The sequence below is a fragment of the Vitis vinifera genome, chromosome 7 (assembly GCF_030704535.1).
Source record: "Vitis vinifera cultivar Pinot Noir 40024 chromosome 7, ASM3070453v1".
In the NCBI taxonomy this organism is placed as follows: Eukaryota; Viridiplantae; Streptophyta; class Magnoliopsida; order Vitales; family Vitaceae; genus Vitis; species Vitis vinifera.
The window spans coordinates 22388816-22405311 of record NC_081811.1 but is presented as its reverse complement, the minus strand read 5'-3'; the positions used below and the strand labels follow the sequence as shown (position 1 = coordinate 22405311).

The following is a 16496-nucleotide window of genomic DNA, read 5'->3' as shown; positions in this document are numbered from 1 at the left end:
TGGTAAAACTAGGAGGCCGGAGACTTACTTTTGGTTGGGTAAATGGTGTATAGCTTTACTTCTCTTTTGGATCTAGTTCTTTGGCGCAAGCTTAGATGCGTTTTAAGCAATGATTTTTAATGTAATTTAATAGCGCAATTGCTGCATAAATTTGTCTTCCTCTTTGAATCTGGCGGCATGATGAGGTTGGAAGATCAAGCGAAGTCTAATCCAGAATTTCAAAGGAGATAGGTTGCTTGAAAGGTCAGCTAGACAAAAGTTTCCTAACTTCCTATAAATTCACTAGGAGAAGACTTTAGGGGATACAATTCTTGCCCTAAATTGGTTTAATAATTCATACAACGCCAACGCCAAAACGACATGTCGTGTCATCATCCTTTGGATTTCACCCCTGATCAATGACAGGGAAACCCAATGCTACACTCCACAAAACAAATCCGCTGTCATCGTCCAGGACAAAACCAATCAAACAACCAATTTTTTTATAGCCATCTCATGAGAATTATCTTTTTGATTTTTCTGGGTGGTGGCAGTCTATGGCTATAGAAATGGCAATCCTACAACGCTATAAGCATAATATAACGAGGGATATGATATCAAATAATTTATTTTCAACATGCATATTTTATAAATGTTTTTTTTTTTTTTTTTTTGTATTACATTGCATGATAGTGACGTGTGTATCATGCAAAACGAAGCAAGAGAACAAAATAATTAAATGAACGTAACAGTAATCACTGAATCACCATGTAACAATTGTCAAAAGGAAATCCGGATGAAGGTACGAGTGTATTTACAACCAAAAAAGTCCCTATCCACACTTTGGATTTGCAATGAAGATTTAGCCTCTGTTCCACGAGTAAGTGGCACCATTAGGATCTAGACACGTGTATACCATCACCTTCTGCCCTGAGGAGAGAAGCTCTGAGACTGAGTCGACGGCGATGGGCTCGGCGATGAAAGCCCTTCTATCTGTCGTCGCTTTATCGAATCTATTTGCTGCAAATGAGGTGGTGCTAGCTCTGATACTCTCCACATCTTCACCGACTTGTCTAGACTGCCGCTGTACAGAATCCACCGCCTATCTGCTGCCGTCGATTCGATGTCGTCTTCAATGGCTAAGCACTTCACGGGCCCGTTATGGCCAGTCAACACCGCTAGGCACGAATGGTCTCCCTCCAATCTTCTCCACACGCATATGCCCATATCAGCTGATCCGCTGAAAACAAGGTTTCCAGCCGCCACCAAGCAGAGGACTGCAAGTTTATGGCCTCTCAGGATTCCTCCGTGAGAGAGATGCTTCTCTCGTTCCCAGAAATTGACAAGACCATCGGATGAGCCACAGTAGAGGAAGGTCGCCTCTGGATTAACGGCTAATGCCGTTACAGCGCATTCTTGCTTCAGCAGCGTTTGGGAGAAGAAATGCTTTGTTCCCTTTGCTTGTAACTCTCTCCTCCATACTTTGACGCTGCCATCGGCTGAACCGGTAAATACTAACCCGTCGAAGCCGGCTACGACGGCATTTACAGCATCGTCATGGACATTCACGGACTCCAAGCATTTGGAGTCAGAGATTCTCCACACTTTTATGGTTTTGTCCCAAGAGGCCGAGTATAGGAATTTTTTATCTTCACTCAAGCTGAGAGATGAGATGGCATCGAAATGCTTGATCCAGAGTGCATTACGATGCCGTCTCACTTCAACGTAATTGCTCGGATTCATGGAGCTCCTGATGTAATCTCTGAAAGTTGGTAGGGTTCCAACGCGCTTGTGGACGCTTGGATTCTTGGCTGAAACCTTCCAGACACGAATTTTACCATCTTGATGACCCGTAAAGATTTTCTCGCCCGAGATAATAATAGCTTTAACCAGTCCGCTGTTAGATTTGAACCCAGAAAACTCTTTCTGATTCTTCCACACGCGAATGTTCTTGCTATCAGATCCAGTATACAATAAATCACCAGAAGTAGCCAATGAATATATATGACCCTCTTCCCGAACAAGCGATCCCATGAGGCCATTGGGATAGTGATTCCCATTGGAAGGTGGTACTACATGAGAGGACCATGGAGACTTGGTATATGGAGATGATGCCCCTTCCCACGTGCCGATGTAAGGAGAAGCATCGCCATTGTGAGCCGGACTAGGCGCAGAACTCGCGCTGTTCCGGAAGGAAAAATCATCGTCCGGTGGTGCTGAATGCATTAAATTACCAAACGTTTGACGCTCCAAACTGTTCGATTCTTCTAACATTTTGCCTTGCGGGGAGTCTCTCATTCTATTATGCAGTGATCAATTAAAAAAAGTACCAAAAAATAAAGAAATTCAGAATAAATAAAGCGGAAAACCAGATATAAAGAAAGCCGAAAGCTTGAAAAGAGAAAGAGAGGAAAAGAGGGAGAGAGAGGTGAACCGAATCAAAGGTGGGAGAGGGAGACGACGACGTATATAAACTGAATGGAAAAGTCACAATGGCGGTGAACATCTTGATTGTGAGAGACCGACGTGTGTGGGGACGTGACGTAAATCTCACGTATGCGCCCACTGTTCATGAAACCATTGTAACGGAAGTAACTCACTGATATTTTCTGGCGGTGGCTTTGCGACCTTGGCGGGTCATGCAGCCTCTGATATCTTGCCACGTAAGGCAGAAAGGTCATGTCCCGGAAATGCCCTCTCTCTACCTTTGAATAAACTGTGGATAGCGCCCTGCGTTGGCAATAGGTTGGCCATCGGCCTTCTACCCTTCCATGTCCATTTTTGGTTAATTTTTCGAAATGAGAAGGAAATGGTCGGGAAACTGTGCGGCTGGAGCTAGACGTTTGACTTTCACTTTTTCACATGGAAATCGACATCTCCATGTGTGAACGTGGCAGTCAATGTTGTTAAGGGTCATCTCCTGTTTTGGTACGGTGAACACTATTCCGTACCAATTTGAGAATTAGCCGTTTGAAATTGGTTTCAATGCCACAAACTAGACTTCGTATTTTAATTTGATATGGTGAGAGTAGATTGGTTGGCTACAAATTCTCTAGCCCAAAGGAATGCTTTAAAAGGCCACCATTGGAAAAACCAAGAAAATAAAAGATTATTGATTCTAAATAAAAATAATAACCATTGGATTGACCAACTCAAACTCAAATAGATAGAATTACTTTGAAAAATTGTTTAAGATAATGTCAAAATTGTCTTTAGTCTTTACCCTAAAGTCAATAAATCTTGATTATTAAGCATGTCCTTTCATTGTAGATCATTTTAACCATTTTGGCATTTTCACTTTTCTAATGGACTGATATCATTTAATAAAACATGATTGGATTTTCATTTCCATTTGGTATCTGATGAGATTATAAAGATAACAATATTTATCTTTCTTCGAAGTTTAATGCTAAGAATGATAATTCGTGTCACAAAGATGATCAACTCAACAACTATAGTATCATTGAATCAAAAGGCTTAGATGTTAATTCAAATATTATCTTTTAAGTTATGGGTAAAACAACTCCAATCATTATCATTATGCAAGAGTGTTGTTTTTCAAGAAAATAATGGATAATAAATGATTCCAAAACGGGTGTATAAGGTAGAGATGGGTTAGGCCTCATCAAAAACTTTAGAATGAATATGTTGTGGAATGGCCAAATCGCACTATGATGGTTAAGTCTAGGTATAGGCAAAAGGTGTCAACTCCAATATGTTATGAGATAATCAAATCTTATTATGAGCTTCTAAATCGTGGAACCTCAAGATGAATATGAATGGGTATAAAGTTGAACTACATAAAGAGTAGCTTGACTATATTGGCAAACAATTGATTTTGAACGTTCTTGACATAAAAACATTTGTGATCATTTTATTTTTCTTGTCTCAAATTGAATTTGAAATTTTCATGAGAAAATGAAAAATGATTAATTTTGGATTATATATATATATATATATTCAAAAAAGACTTGTTAAATTATCTACCAAAAATGTCATAATGGAATTGATACATAACTTGAATGATCGATTGAGATTAGAACTAGGTGGATTTTCACAAGAAAATTTGATGACATAGATATGGATTATGTTGGCATAGACAAACTAAATTTATTTGGGTGTAATTCAAGAGTTGATAAACTAGCAAAGGAAGGGTGATTATAGCCCTCCCTTAAAGTGCTCTCGTGAAGGAAGCCAAGTTGGGCTTTGACCTAATATGTATAGGACCAAAAATCTCATTTATGTCAAGTTTTAACTCTCACATTTTTTGGGATATTGTATATTTGATGAAACCCTAATGGATATCTTTCGAGTAAGGTTAGCCCATGTTCTAATTCATTATTGGGTTGTTATCCTTAGCAAATTATTTACTTTCTTCCTTAAAGGATGCCATACCGTCCCGTTTTTTACCATACTATGTTTGAAGAAACTTCAACCTTGATATCAAACAAATGATGAAGTCTCTAATTAGGTAAAACCTATATAAGACTCTAAAATTAGTTTGGGTTAAATTCCTTTAGTAAGAGTGAAAATAGAGATGAAAATAATGAACTAAAAGAAAGTAAAAAATAAAGCTGGGCTTGCACAGAAAAAAAAAAAAAAAAAAGTGAAAATACTAGATTATAGTTTTTAAATTTCATGATAAGTAATGGCTCATGGGATCAAACATAGGCAATACTCCAAATTTTAAAGAGAATTTGTATTGAAACCTTTGCAACTCATATCAAATTAACTCGCAAAGTTTCATAAAGGTTGTACTTTTTCAAAAGAAAGATGAAAAAAAAAAAGGAAAATCAATAAACGATTACAAAAATGACAAATGATTGTGAAAATAAAAGAGAGATGATCCAAAAAAAGAAGATACATGATGGTCTTTGGATGAAAATAATCGTGTGAAAGATCCTTTTAAACAAAAATGATGGGAAAACAAACCAAGTGAAAGAAGCGTAGGTGAAGAAGCACTTTGGAAAGTAGTCTCTTTTCTTTAGGATCATACAGTAGTAGCCAAGTATTAAATGATAAATAACCTCCAAAAAATAAAGACAGACTTAGCACTCAATTGCCTTGTATGCTAATAAGACCATGGAGTAACATATGTAAGAAGACTTGTAAAAAAGTCACCACTTCATAATTTTCTTACTTTGGATATTAGTCGAGAAACCATGAATGGAAAAAGGGTTATCGAAGGAGCTTAGAGACATACTATGGTTTGGAAATCAAGTATGACCCTACTTGGGTCGATCATTAGATTTAAAACTAATTTCGTCCCGTTATAGAACTATAATATGGGGTCTACAAACATGAGCGCTTATGCTATTGAGTGGGCAACTAATGATAGTTCTATGATTCTATCAAGTGCATCTTGAATTCTCCAAGAATTCATGTCCTCCATGCCACTCCTCATCTCTCCTCTTATGGTAACTCCACAAAGCTTAGTTACATGTTGGTCAATTATAAAATTAACTAAGCACGAAAAAAAAAGAAAAAAAAAAGAACAGAACAATTGGTTCTTGGTTTTTGGAAACTTTGCTTTAGAAGGATGCTTGGGGGTAACATATGGTCATCCCAAGGAGGAAAAAATCGGCAAAAATCGGCGAAATATCGCCGATATATCGCGTGTCGGCGGGTGGCGACACGACAAATGGAGGAGATAAGTCGGCCGGCCGATATTTCTCAAAAAATCGCCAAAAAATCGGCGATAAATCGCCGATATATCGGCGACACAGGAAAAATCGCCGATTTTTTGATAAAATCGCCGATTAATCCCGTGTATCGCCGATTTATCGGCGATTTATCGCCGATTTTTTGGCGATTTTTTGAGAAAATCGGCCCTCTCTCTCCAGCGTGATCTGACGGCCCAGATCACGCCCGTGTTGATCCAACGCCCAGATTTGAATCCCAACGTTAACAAAGAGATCCAACGGCCAGATTGCTTCCAAATTGTGATCCAACGGCCAAAATTAATTTTAAACGGTAACTTAAGGTTCCAACGGCTATTTTGGCCCAAATTTCATCTATAAATAGCCAATTTTGCATCAATTTCATCCATCTTTGCTTTGATTCTTCATTTCCTCTCTTACTACTCCAATTTTTTCCAAGATTGCTCAATTATTCAATCATTTTAAGGTATGTTTGTTTGAAATTATAATTAATTTTGTTTGCAATAATTAATTCATGTATTTTTAATTAATTAGTATGTTTACATTTAATTGTAATTATTTTGTGTATTTTTATTGAATTAATTTAGGTTATGATATATTTATTTTAGATGATTATTTGTGATTTAAATTCGTATTTAGAATTACATTAAACTAATTAACTTAGCTAAATTGTTTAATTAATTTAATTAACATAGTAAATTATGTAATTAATTTAATTAACATGGTTAATTATGGAATATTAAATATGCTCAATTTTTTATATTATCGCGATTTTTTTTTCATATTCAATTATAATTAATTTCAAAATTTAGTAAATTTGTCATAAAATTACATTTAGATTTTAAAAATTAACTTAGGTAATTTATTTAATTAGCTAAATTAACATGAACTACTATATATGGAATATTAAATATGCTCAATTTTTTATATTATTGAGATTTTTTTTTCATATTCAATTATAATTAATTTCAAAATTTAGTAAATTTGTCATAAAATTACATTTAGATTTTAAAAATTAACTTAGGTAATTTATTTAATTAGCTAAATTAACATGAACTACTATATATGGAATATTAAATATGCTCAATTTTTTATATTATCGCGATTTTTTTTCATATTCAATTATGATTAATTTCAATATTTAGTAAATTTGTCATAAAATTACATTTAGATTTTAAAAATTAACTTAGGTAATTTATTTAATTAGCTAAATTAACATGAACTACTATATATGGAATATTAAATATGCTCAATTTTTTATATTATCGCGATTTTTTTTCATATTCAATTATAATTAATTTCAAAATTTAGTAAATTTGTCATAAAATTACATTTAGATTTTAAAAATTAACTTAGGTAATTTATTTAATTAGCTAAATTAACATGAACTACTATATATGGAATATTAAATATGCTCAATTTTTTATATTATCGCGATTTTTTTTTCATATTCAATTATGATTAATTTCAATATTTAGTAAATTTGTCATAAAATTACATTTAGATTTTGAAAATTAACTTAGGTAATTTATTTAATTAGTTAAATTAACATAGATTTAAATTTAAGTGTATTTTTCTTGCAATAGATTTAGCATGGCTAGTGAAGGTGGTTCTGCCATGCCAGAGCGAGATCCGGCTTGGAAGTATTGTTCACCAATTGAGGGTAATCGAAATGCAACAATTTGTAATTTTTGTGGGTTGGTAATGAAAAGTGGAGGCATCACACGATTCAAGTCTCATTTAATGCATAAGGACCCGCATAACAACACCAAAAAGTGTCCAAGAGTGCCGCCCGAAGTGAAAGAAGAGATACGATTGTTGGTGCATGACAAACAAAAAGCAAAAGCAAAAAAAAATGCTGATATTGAAGAAATTCGTAGTCAATTACGTGGCACAATGGGGACGCATCATACACATTTGGTAAACGAAGATGATGATGATGAAGATGCTGAGGAAGAAGATGTGTATATGTATCCGACAGATATGCACCCAGATGAGCGAGATGCATATCGATCTGCAGTTCGTGCCTCGAAAGCATCTAATTGGGAACGTGAACAACATGAGAATATTGTAGGAAGCAAACGCAAATCGGGAGAGTTTTCTACTGGTATACCGTCGACGATGCGAAAATCACAGAGTATGCGACATTCGCATCATTCACCCCCTATTGCCCCTTCGCTTTACAAGTCTTCTGCAGCAAAACAAAAAAATATCAAAGATATATTCAAAGGTGGTGCAATTAAAGAAACGATGGGACGCTTAATCAGCAAATTCTTCATTTATGAGAGTGTCGCACCCGCAAAAGCAAAGTCTCATCACTTCAAGAATATGATTATTGGTGCACAACAAGCAGGTAATTACTAATTTATCAAATGTTATATTGTGTTATACTTTTAGTAAGTATAGTATTTTGTGACATGTTTTACATATGAAGTGTAGGAATGGGAATCGAACCTCCATCTCCATATGAAATAAAGAACAAATACTTGGAAATGGAGTACAAAGAAATGGAAGCTTATGTGAACCAACAAAGGGAAAAATGGAAGACATATGGGTGCACAATAATGTCAGATGGATGGACAGGGCCCACGAAATTAAGTATTATTAATTTCATGGTTTATTCTAAAGGGACCACGGTGTTCCTTAAGTCAGTCGATGCATCGAACTATATCAAAGACCACAAGTATATATATGAGCTTTTGAAGACTATTATCAAAGAAGTCGGTAAGGAAAATGTGGTCCAAATTGTCACAGATAATGGGTCGGCATTCATGAAAGCAGGGAAACAATTGATGAAGAAGTATAACTTATATTGGACTCCGTGTGCGGCACACTGCATCGACTTAATCTTTGAAGACATCGGTAAAAGACCCAATGTTATCGAGGTGATAAACAATGCTCGCAAGATAACTAACTTCATTTACAATCATGGTTGGTTACTAGCACAAATGAGAAAGTATTGTGGTGGAGACATTGTTCGACCAGGAGCTACAAGGTTTGCCACCAATTATATTGCTCTTGACAGTCTTCTAAAAAAAAGGGCTGATTTGAAAAAATTGTTTATGAGTGATGAATGGGCACAACACAAACTCAGTCGAACAAAACTTGGACGAGAATTGGAGCAATTATTGTTTGACCATACGTATTGGGACAAATTGACAAATATAGTTTCATTATATGAGCCATTATACGTGGTGCTTCGACTTGTGGATTCTGAAGTTGTTCCCACAATGCCATTTGTGTACGAGCTTATGCAAGTTATGAAAGAGAACCTTATTCGTCAAGGAGCTGGAGATTGGATGTTCAAAATAATACAAGATCGTTGGCAGAAAACACTAAAACATCCACTTCATGCAGCAGGTACTTAAATACTATATATCTTTATAAGTTTTTACTTTGTATTTAAGTTTCTTTAAAAAAAAATACTAACTCTACTAAATTTTATTGTAGCATACTTCTTGAATCCAAGATTTCAATATAGGCGTGGAGTTGGTAGTGATCCGGAACTACTTCAAGCTGTCCATGATGTTTTTGCAAAATTAGATCCAACTACTGAATCGCTTGGTCAATTTGGAAATGAGGTGAATAAAAAATTGTTATTTTTGTCAATAAAACAATAATTTCATTCATCAATTTATTTGAACGTTTACTAACAAATTAAATGTTGAATACATAGCTTGTACTTTTTCGAGATGCAAAAAGAGGATTCGGTGATCGAGCGGCAATTGCATCAAGGTCAACCATGGTGCCTGGTGAGTCTTATAGGAAAAAATTGATTATTATTATTGTAAGTTCACCACATAAGTATTTATATGATTATCAAATTCGTTGCAGCTGAATGGTGGTTTGTGTATGAGAATCAAACACCTACATTGAGAAAGTTAGCCATCAAAGTTCTCTCACAAACTGCGTCATCTTCTGCATGTGAGAGAAATTGGAGCACGTTTGCTCTCATCCACACAAAGCAACGAAATCGTTTGGCTTACTCTCGATTGGAGCAATTAGTGTTTTGTTACTATAATATGAGGCTAAAGTTACGCGATATGGAGGCAGAAAATGATCGAGTTGCTGAAAAAGATTACCTTGATCTCCTTGACATTTCAGCCGAGGTGGGTGAAGAAGAAGATAATCAGTTGTTCCAGTGGGTTAGGCCTATACACTTGGATGACGAAGTTGGAAATCCTGATCCACGAATTGCCGCTCATGCTCGAGAATTTGGAGTTAATGTTGAACGTGTGTTGTCCGAAGAAGTTCACTCTGAAAGTTTTAGCAAAGATACTGATGATTCTCTTCATGCGACATATTCCCAGCAAGAGATTGACTCCACAAGTGCTGGCCATAGTAGTAGACCTAGTGCTGCAGGTACTTCTGCTTCTGGTTACGATGGTTCAAGAGGTGGAACTGATGATGGAGGTGATAATGGGGGAGGAGATATTGATGAACGTCGACATAGTCAATATCCAATCAACCAATTTACTTGTGAAAATGATTTCACACACTGCACACAGGATGAAGACCATGGCTCTAGAAGAGCTGGTCCAGGCATAGGAGCTATTGGGAGGCCTTATAGAGGAAGAGAACGAATGATGGAACCATATAACGAGGAGTTACTTTCAGGGAGTTTTGAATCTATGAGTATAGGGACTCAATTTAGTGACTCCTCGAATGAGGCTAACGTCTACCCTCCTCATGTGATGAGTTATGGTCAACCTTCAAGTTCAACAGATGAAGAGTATGGTATGTCACATTATTCCCCTTCCAGACAAATGCCATACCAAATTCCATATCAGATGGAAGAAGGATTTGGCGTTAACACATGGGTGAACTTTGAGTATCCTATCCATGTAGAAGCAGTAGGCAGGACTCAAGAGATATATGCATGGCATGTTAGAATTTATAACCAATATTATCGAGGCTCATTGACTTGGTACCAATATTGTCTCCAACAGCAAGCCGGGGTTCCTTCATCTATCAATCCCATTGAACCACATCGAAACTCATTTTGGTACTAAAGGGACATTGCAATGTAATGTGTACAAATTATTGTTATTTAATGAAATGAAGTATTTGATGTGACTTTATAATGAGAACAATTACGAAATTAACATTTCTTATAGATCGACATGATATAATTACATCTAATATCGCAAATTATATCATATATATATCAAATTTTTCAATAAAACAATTTTAAAATGTCTATTATACTTCTAATTATATTATTATGAGGTTTTTCTTACATTTCCATGAGTTTTTAACAATTTTAAGCCTACCAATAATATCCACCGATATATCTCCGATATATCCAAAAATATCTCCGATATATCCGATATATCCGTAAAATCGAATTACCGATATATCCGTGATTACCGATATTTTCATCCTTGGGTCATCCCTCTTATCACCTGTACAATGGTGGGATTCAATAAGCAGTTATAGTTGTAAAAAGTAGCAGAGACATTGTCAAGATTTGGTTTAATTTGGATTGGGCTCCATGGATGATTCTTTAGTCATGGTAGCGTGGAGTTGGAGTGGAATGAATGATATAGTTGGTTACGTTTCGAAATGTGCCTTTACTTTATAATATTAAATAAAATTAAAAAAAAATATTTATTTAATTTTTTTTGAAATATCATAAAATCTTTTCTAATCCTTTTATCATATTTTATATTATATAAATCTCTTCATCTTTCTATATAATTTTTTAATAAAATTGAATAAATTTTTTTTGGTTGACATCAACAATAAAATAAGAAAATTTTAAAAACTTTAAAATTAAAAATACAAAAATAAAATGTTAATTTTTTACTTTGTTAGTAAGGTAAAGTACATTAGATAAAAACATATATATAGAAAAATAGAATACAATTAAAGTTAATATATTTTTAAATTTTTTAAAAGTATTTTAATTTTAATTGTTTTTTTATTTATAATTTCTTATTGTATTATTGTTCAATATCCTAAAGATGTTTGTTTTTTGAAAGAAAAAAAAAAATCCTAAATTAGATCAGGTCTCATGATTAAAAAAAATATAACTAAAAAGGAGATCAAGTTTTTTTATGGAGCTACATGTTGTTATTGATATAACAAGTAAAAGATTCATATTAGTAATAATTATTTAACTTATAAAAAAAGTGTATATATTTTTAAGTATTTTTTAAATAGATAAAGATAAAATTAATTTATAAAATCTAGGATTTTTTTATATATACTTTTTAAAATTAGTAAGGGTTGTTGATCATATTTTATAAGACTTGTTTTAAAAGAATAAAAAATAATTTTAAAAAATATAATTAAACAAGCGTGTGTTTTCCTTTTATTTTAAAATTTTTTTTTATTTAAAAAAAAAAAGGATGAAAACAATTCTTATTTTTTTTTAATTATTTTTTATTTTATTAAATAATATTAAAATTTTTAAAAATAATTTTCTCTTTTTAAAAATAAAAAATTGTTTTTAAATCAATCATCACCCTATTTTTCCTTTTTCTTGATTGTTTAAGACAACAACAAATATTAAAGTTGTTTTTTATAATTAAAAATAAAAAGGTAAAATTCGACCATTCGAGCAGGGTTGTAACGCCAATCTACAGTCGATCAAAAGAAGACATCTTTCCAAATTGAAAAAACCATCCCGAACGCCACTGAACCTTCCAGGTCTTCCATGGCCCAAGAAACACTCCCCTAACACGTGGAATTCTCATCTCCGAAAATGTTTTTTGCCACCGCAATTTCAAAGAAGATTGTCTCTCTGTTACGGCCATGGCTACAACAAGAACCAGAACTGGAACTCAAGTTGGGGTTTCTTCGCTCCAACGGAATAGCAAAGAACCTCCGTTTCGACACTTCCGTTCTCAATCAGCTTATCGACGACTCTCCTGGCCTCTCCTTCAAGGACGTTAGGGTTGATCATTTGAGCTTTCAATTATCGTATTGTTCTTTTCCCGCGTTAACGATCGGCGTTCGTGGTGTTCATGTCACATTATCAGGAGGGTGAGCCACTGAAAATTTGGATTTTATTTTCTTTGTGAATTCGATTGATCTTTTGGATTTTGGTGAAGGGAATTGAAGGAGGAGAGGCGTTTGACACCAAGGGATACGTATTCGGAGGATATGAAGAAGATTCTAGCTCTGATTGATCCGGAGGTGAACTCTTAAAAGCTTGTAGCTCCTTCAAAGTGTTTATACTGTTGTATCTTTATACTGAGATAATCTGTTACGAGTAACTGGTCTTGGTTTATCTAGGTTATGTTTCAACTCATCTCCTGAATAAGAGAGAAGAAATGGCTTTTGTACTACACTAGTGACCTCGAGTAGTAACGTTACATTGATATTCCTCTCCATGCGGGATGAAAATTGATGTAACAAATTGCAACTGATTTTTAAAAAACTTTGCTACATGTTACCTGGTTTGGAACATTTTTATCATAAAAGTTTTAGCGGCAGAAAATAACCTGCTGAAATGAAGTTTTATTGGTAGATTGAATGACTATGGCTGGATCTTTGTACTCTTCAATGCTGTTTTGGTCTTGTTATTGTCAGCAAATCCATCAGTTAAACAATAAACAGTTCATGTGATATCCTGTTGATTTGAGGGTGAGCCTCGGCTTCCTCAACTAGCCCCCCATCAAATGACAAAAGTGTACTTTTTACAGTATGTCAAGTGATTACAGAATTTTGGCACCATCAACGCTATATTTCTTCTTCTTAGTTCACTTGGATATGCAAAAGCATAGTTGCTTTGTTTTTGTTTGATTTGCAGTTCTAAACCTTTGTTTATGAATCTTTCATGGATTGCAGGGTACTGCTTTGCATGACATGCTTGAAAGGATTTCAGGCACCACACTTTCAAGAAATTCTCTTACAACTTCTTTTTTGAATGTTATACTAAACCACTGTAGATTAGAGATCCATGACATTCATATGCAAGTGCAGTTTTCCATGTCCACTGATTCCTTTGGGTGTTTGTTTGAGATGAAAGAGCTTAGTATGGAGTCTCAATATCTGAAGCATGGATGTCTTCTTAAAGGGCTTGTTGGGGCTCTTTTTGCACCGTTGAAAGAGAGCTGTTTTGTTATTGATGGTAGAGGTTTTGAGATCAGACTGAAGAGGGAAGAACACATCAACTGTGTTTTACCTGCTGTAGATCTGTTTGCTTGTATCAAATTTAAAGATCTTCAACCTGTAGACATCAGTCTTCGAGTCCCACAAGTGAGTTTTTCACTTTCCCCACTTGATCTTCCTATTATATTAGCATTTGACGTGCTATTATCCCAAGGATCTAAGCGTGTAAGAAGTGGTCGACAACTATGGAGAATAGCTGCAAGCAGAATTGGTTTTCTAATTTCAGTTCCCAGATTGTCATTACAAAGATTAATCAGTGTTGTTGGTCTGTGGATACGTCATGTAAATACTTATGAGTATTTACTTTCACAAGTTGGATATTCTGCTGACTGCTTAGTGAAAAGATCTGCTGTCAAGATATCAGAGGACAAAATGTTTTCCAATTCTGTAAAACACAACTGGAATGTTATATCTGAAATCGAGAAGGAGCTGCCTGCTGAGGCTATTGCTCAGGCACGACGAATAGCTCGCTATAGAGCAGCATTGAATGTTCAACATGCTGGAGATGTTTATATTGAACCACTAATCAATAATCGCTTCAAATTCATCTGCAAGATCATTTCACTGCTAAATTTTATTTGGAAACTTATTTTCAGCATATTCCACTTACTTTTACATTTTTTATGTTTGAGGAATCCCTTTTCTGAACATCAAAAAGTTGATGTTAACTTGGGAATTGCATCTGATGGTTCCTGCCCACGGTGTTGCTTCATTCTTAACCTGGGAAAGGTTTCTGTGATTGTTTCCCCAGTTAACGTGGTTTGTCCTCCTGTTAGTGAAAAATTGGAATCAGATATTGGGATCTCTTACTCTGAATTACTTTCATTTTGTATTTCAATTGACATGCTGTTATTAATATACAAAGAAGAAATTTGTGAACACAGTGTGTCATTTTCCTGTGGCCAATTGAAGGTTACATCCTCATCTGCTATGGAAGATCTTGTTGGGGAAAGCAGTTCAAGAAATTCTTTTGGTTCCTTAAAGGGACATCAGAAAGAAAAAATAAATGATTCAAAAACTATTCTGTGGGGTGAGCCTGCACAAATGTTTCTCCTTATGGAAAATAGTACTACTAATCATGCTGAAAGTGCTAGTGTCTCATTTTTAGAAAATCTTTTGGAAGAAATGTCATTGTCTTGGCAAAGAACTAGCTTGAAATTTGAGGGAAGTGAGATCCAGTTTTTGGAAAATCCATGCATCCTCTTGGGGATTAAAAGCTTTTTGATTAGTTCAGGCCTTAGGGATCTAGATCCTGGGTTATGGAGTTGTTGCTTGACAGTGGGAAAGTTGAACTTCTCTTTGGGATATTCATCTATATTATCAGTTGCCCTGCTTTGTAAGCAGATACAACATGCTCTTTGCTGGGCTAAGGATAATGGGAAGTCAAGGGTTATTTCTCATTCACCAGAAACCATTGAAGATCTGCCTGAAACCAATTTGAGTAGTAGATACAAGTTCTATGCTAGAGAAATGAAGACAGCAATTATTGGAATGCTTCCGGAGAAACGTGTTGAACTTGGAGTACTCATTGCTGGTCCTCACATCCAAATGTCACTGAGAAAGGAGGGGTTTAATGGTAGCAATGAAGATATGAATCATGTAGTTGATCAGGATGATTTTGAACTTGCCTTTGATGTGCACAATATTGAACTTGCCCTTTGGCCAATGCCAAATTCTGAAATTGCATCATCTATTGGGCACCTTGGATTGAATGATGTGGAACCACAAAGTCTTAGCTGGAAAGAGCCTCGGATAATTGATACTCCTAAATCAGATGATGAAAACTATAAATCTCAAAGTCGGACTAGTCTTAGTTTTTACCTAAAAATTAATGGTTTAAATGCCTACTGGGAGGCCTCAGACAAAAATCAAGAGAGCAAAATATTTGCATTAAAGCCAATAACCGTGCAGTCATCATCATTCAGGTATGGGTTCTGGTCTTTGGCTTCTCTTTACTTTTCTTCATCTGGAAACTTTGATGTGCATAGTATTTATTGATTTCTGTGACACTTTAGCACATTGAATAGGTTGACAATTTCAACTGATTGAGTTTATTGTCTACCCATGTTATGAACTGTTCCAATCTCCATGCTTATAGATCAGATAGTTTTCTGTAATGAAGTGTGCATTCAGTGAATATTCTTAAATGGAAAATACTGTGGTAATGTGTTTAATTTGGATTTAGGAGGAAATGTAAAGGAACTGGTTGAAATTCCAATCAAATCTTTTAATACATGTCAAAACAGGTATTTGCTCACAGTTCACCGACAGAACTAAATTCTACTTATCTCAATTCAACTAAATGATGCCTTACTGCTTGCTGAAGTTTTGTTTGTTTCAGTTACTTTTCCTTAATTGAGTAAGATTTTGAATACCATGAGATGGTGGAAACAACCTCTTTTATGTGTGTGTGTTTGTAATCAAGCAACACAGCTGCTTTTCTACGGTACAACATGGATTTGTTTCTTTTTAAATTGAACCATGCCAACTGGATTGCCTTTTTCCCTAGACCTGGAATTTTTTTAAACTTTATTTTATTTTATTTTTGGGGTTTGTTGTCCTTTTCTAGTCTAGTGCAGTCAATAATCATTGAAGCATTCCACTATATCAATTGCAGGGAGTCTCTCCATTCATTTAGCACAACTTTTGTTGCTTTCTCAGCAGCTTTGCATGGAGTGGCTACAGGATTCACCTTTTTGTTGTCTATGGATGAATTGTATGTTTTCCTTCAGGTGA

At 34.9% G+C, this 16496-nt stretch overlaps 2 protein-coding genes and 1 long non-coding RNA gene across 6 annotated transcripts in view; 2 read left to right on the top strand and 1 right to left on the bottom strand.

Moving 5' to 3' along the window:
• Positions 1–594: 594 nt before the first annotated feature.
• LOC100253417 (protein JINGUBANG) lies at positions 595–2505 on the bottom strand. Its single transcript, XM_059738418.1, has one exon. The coding sequence runs from the start codon at positions 2275–2277 to the stop codon at positions 898–900; it is 1380 nt and encodes a 459-aa protein (XP_059594401.1). The 5' UTR covers positions 2278–2505; the 3' UTR covers positions 595–897.
• A 6402-nt stretch (positions 2506–8907) lies between these two features.
• LOC132254085 (uncharacterized) lies at positions 8908–9395 on the top strand. The gene is made up of 3 exons (XR_009466202.1): positions 8908–8999; positions 9090–9220; positions 9316–9395. It is a non-coding gene; the product is annotated as an uncharacterized LOC132254085 (long non-coding RNA).
• Positions 9396–12205: 2810 nt separating this feature from the next.
• LOC100258552 (uncharacterized) overlaps positions 12206–16496 on the top strand; it is a 39939-nt gene continuing 35648 nt past the window's right edge. For 3 of the 4 annotated variants that reach the window (XM_059738417.1, XM_059738415.1, XM_059738414.1), the window contains exons 1-4: positions 12207–12629; positions 12698–12782; positions 13437–15685; positions 16378–16492. In XM_059738417.1, the coding sequence (XP_059594400.1) occupies positions 12349–12629; positions 12698–12782; positions 13437–15685; positions 16378–16492 (2730 nt within the window). In that variant the 5' untranslated portion in view covers positions 12207–12348. Of the gene's footprint in view, positions 12630–12697; positions 12783–13436; positions 15686–16377; positions 16493–16496 lie in introns of all 4 variants that reach the window. The other variant, XM_059738416.1, reaches the window with a different exon arrangement.

Coding starts and splice junctions, on each gene's coding strand:
- LOC100253417 (XM_059738418.1), bottom strand. CDS start 2,277: ATGAGAGACTCCCCGCAAGGCAAAATGTTAGAAGAATCGAACAGTTTG.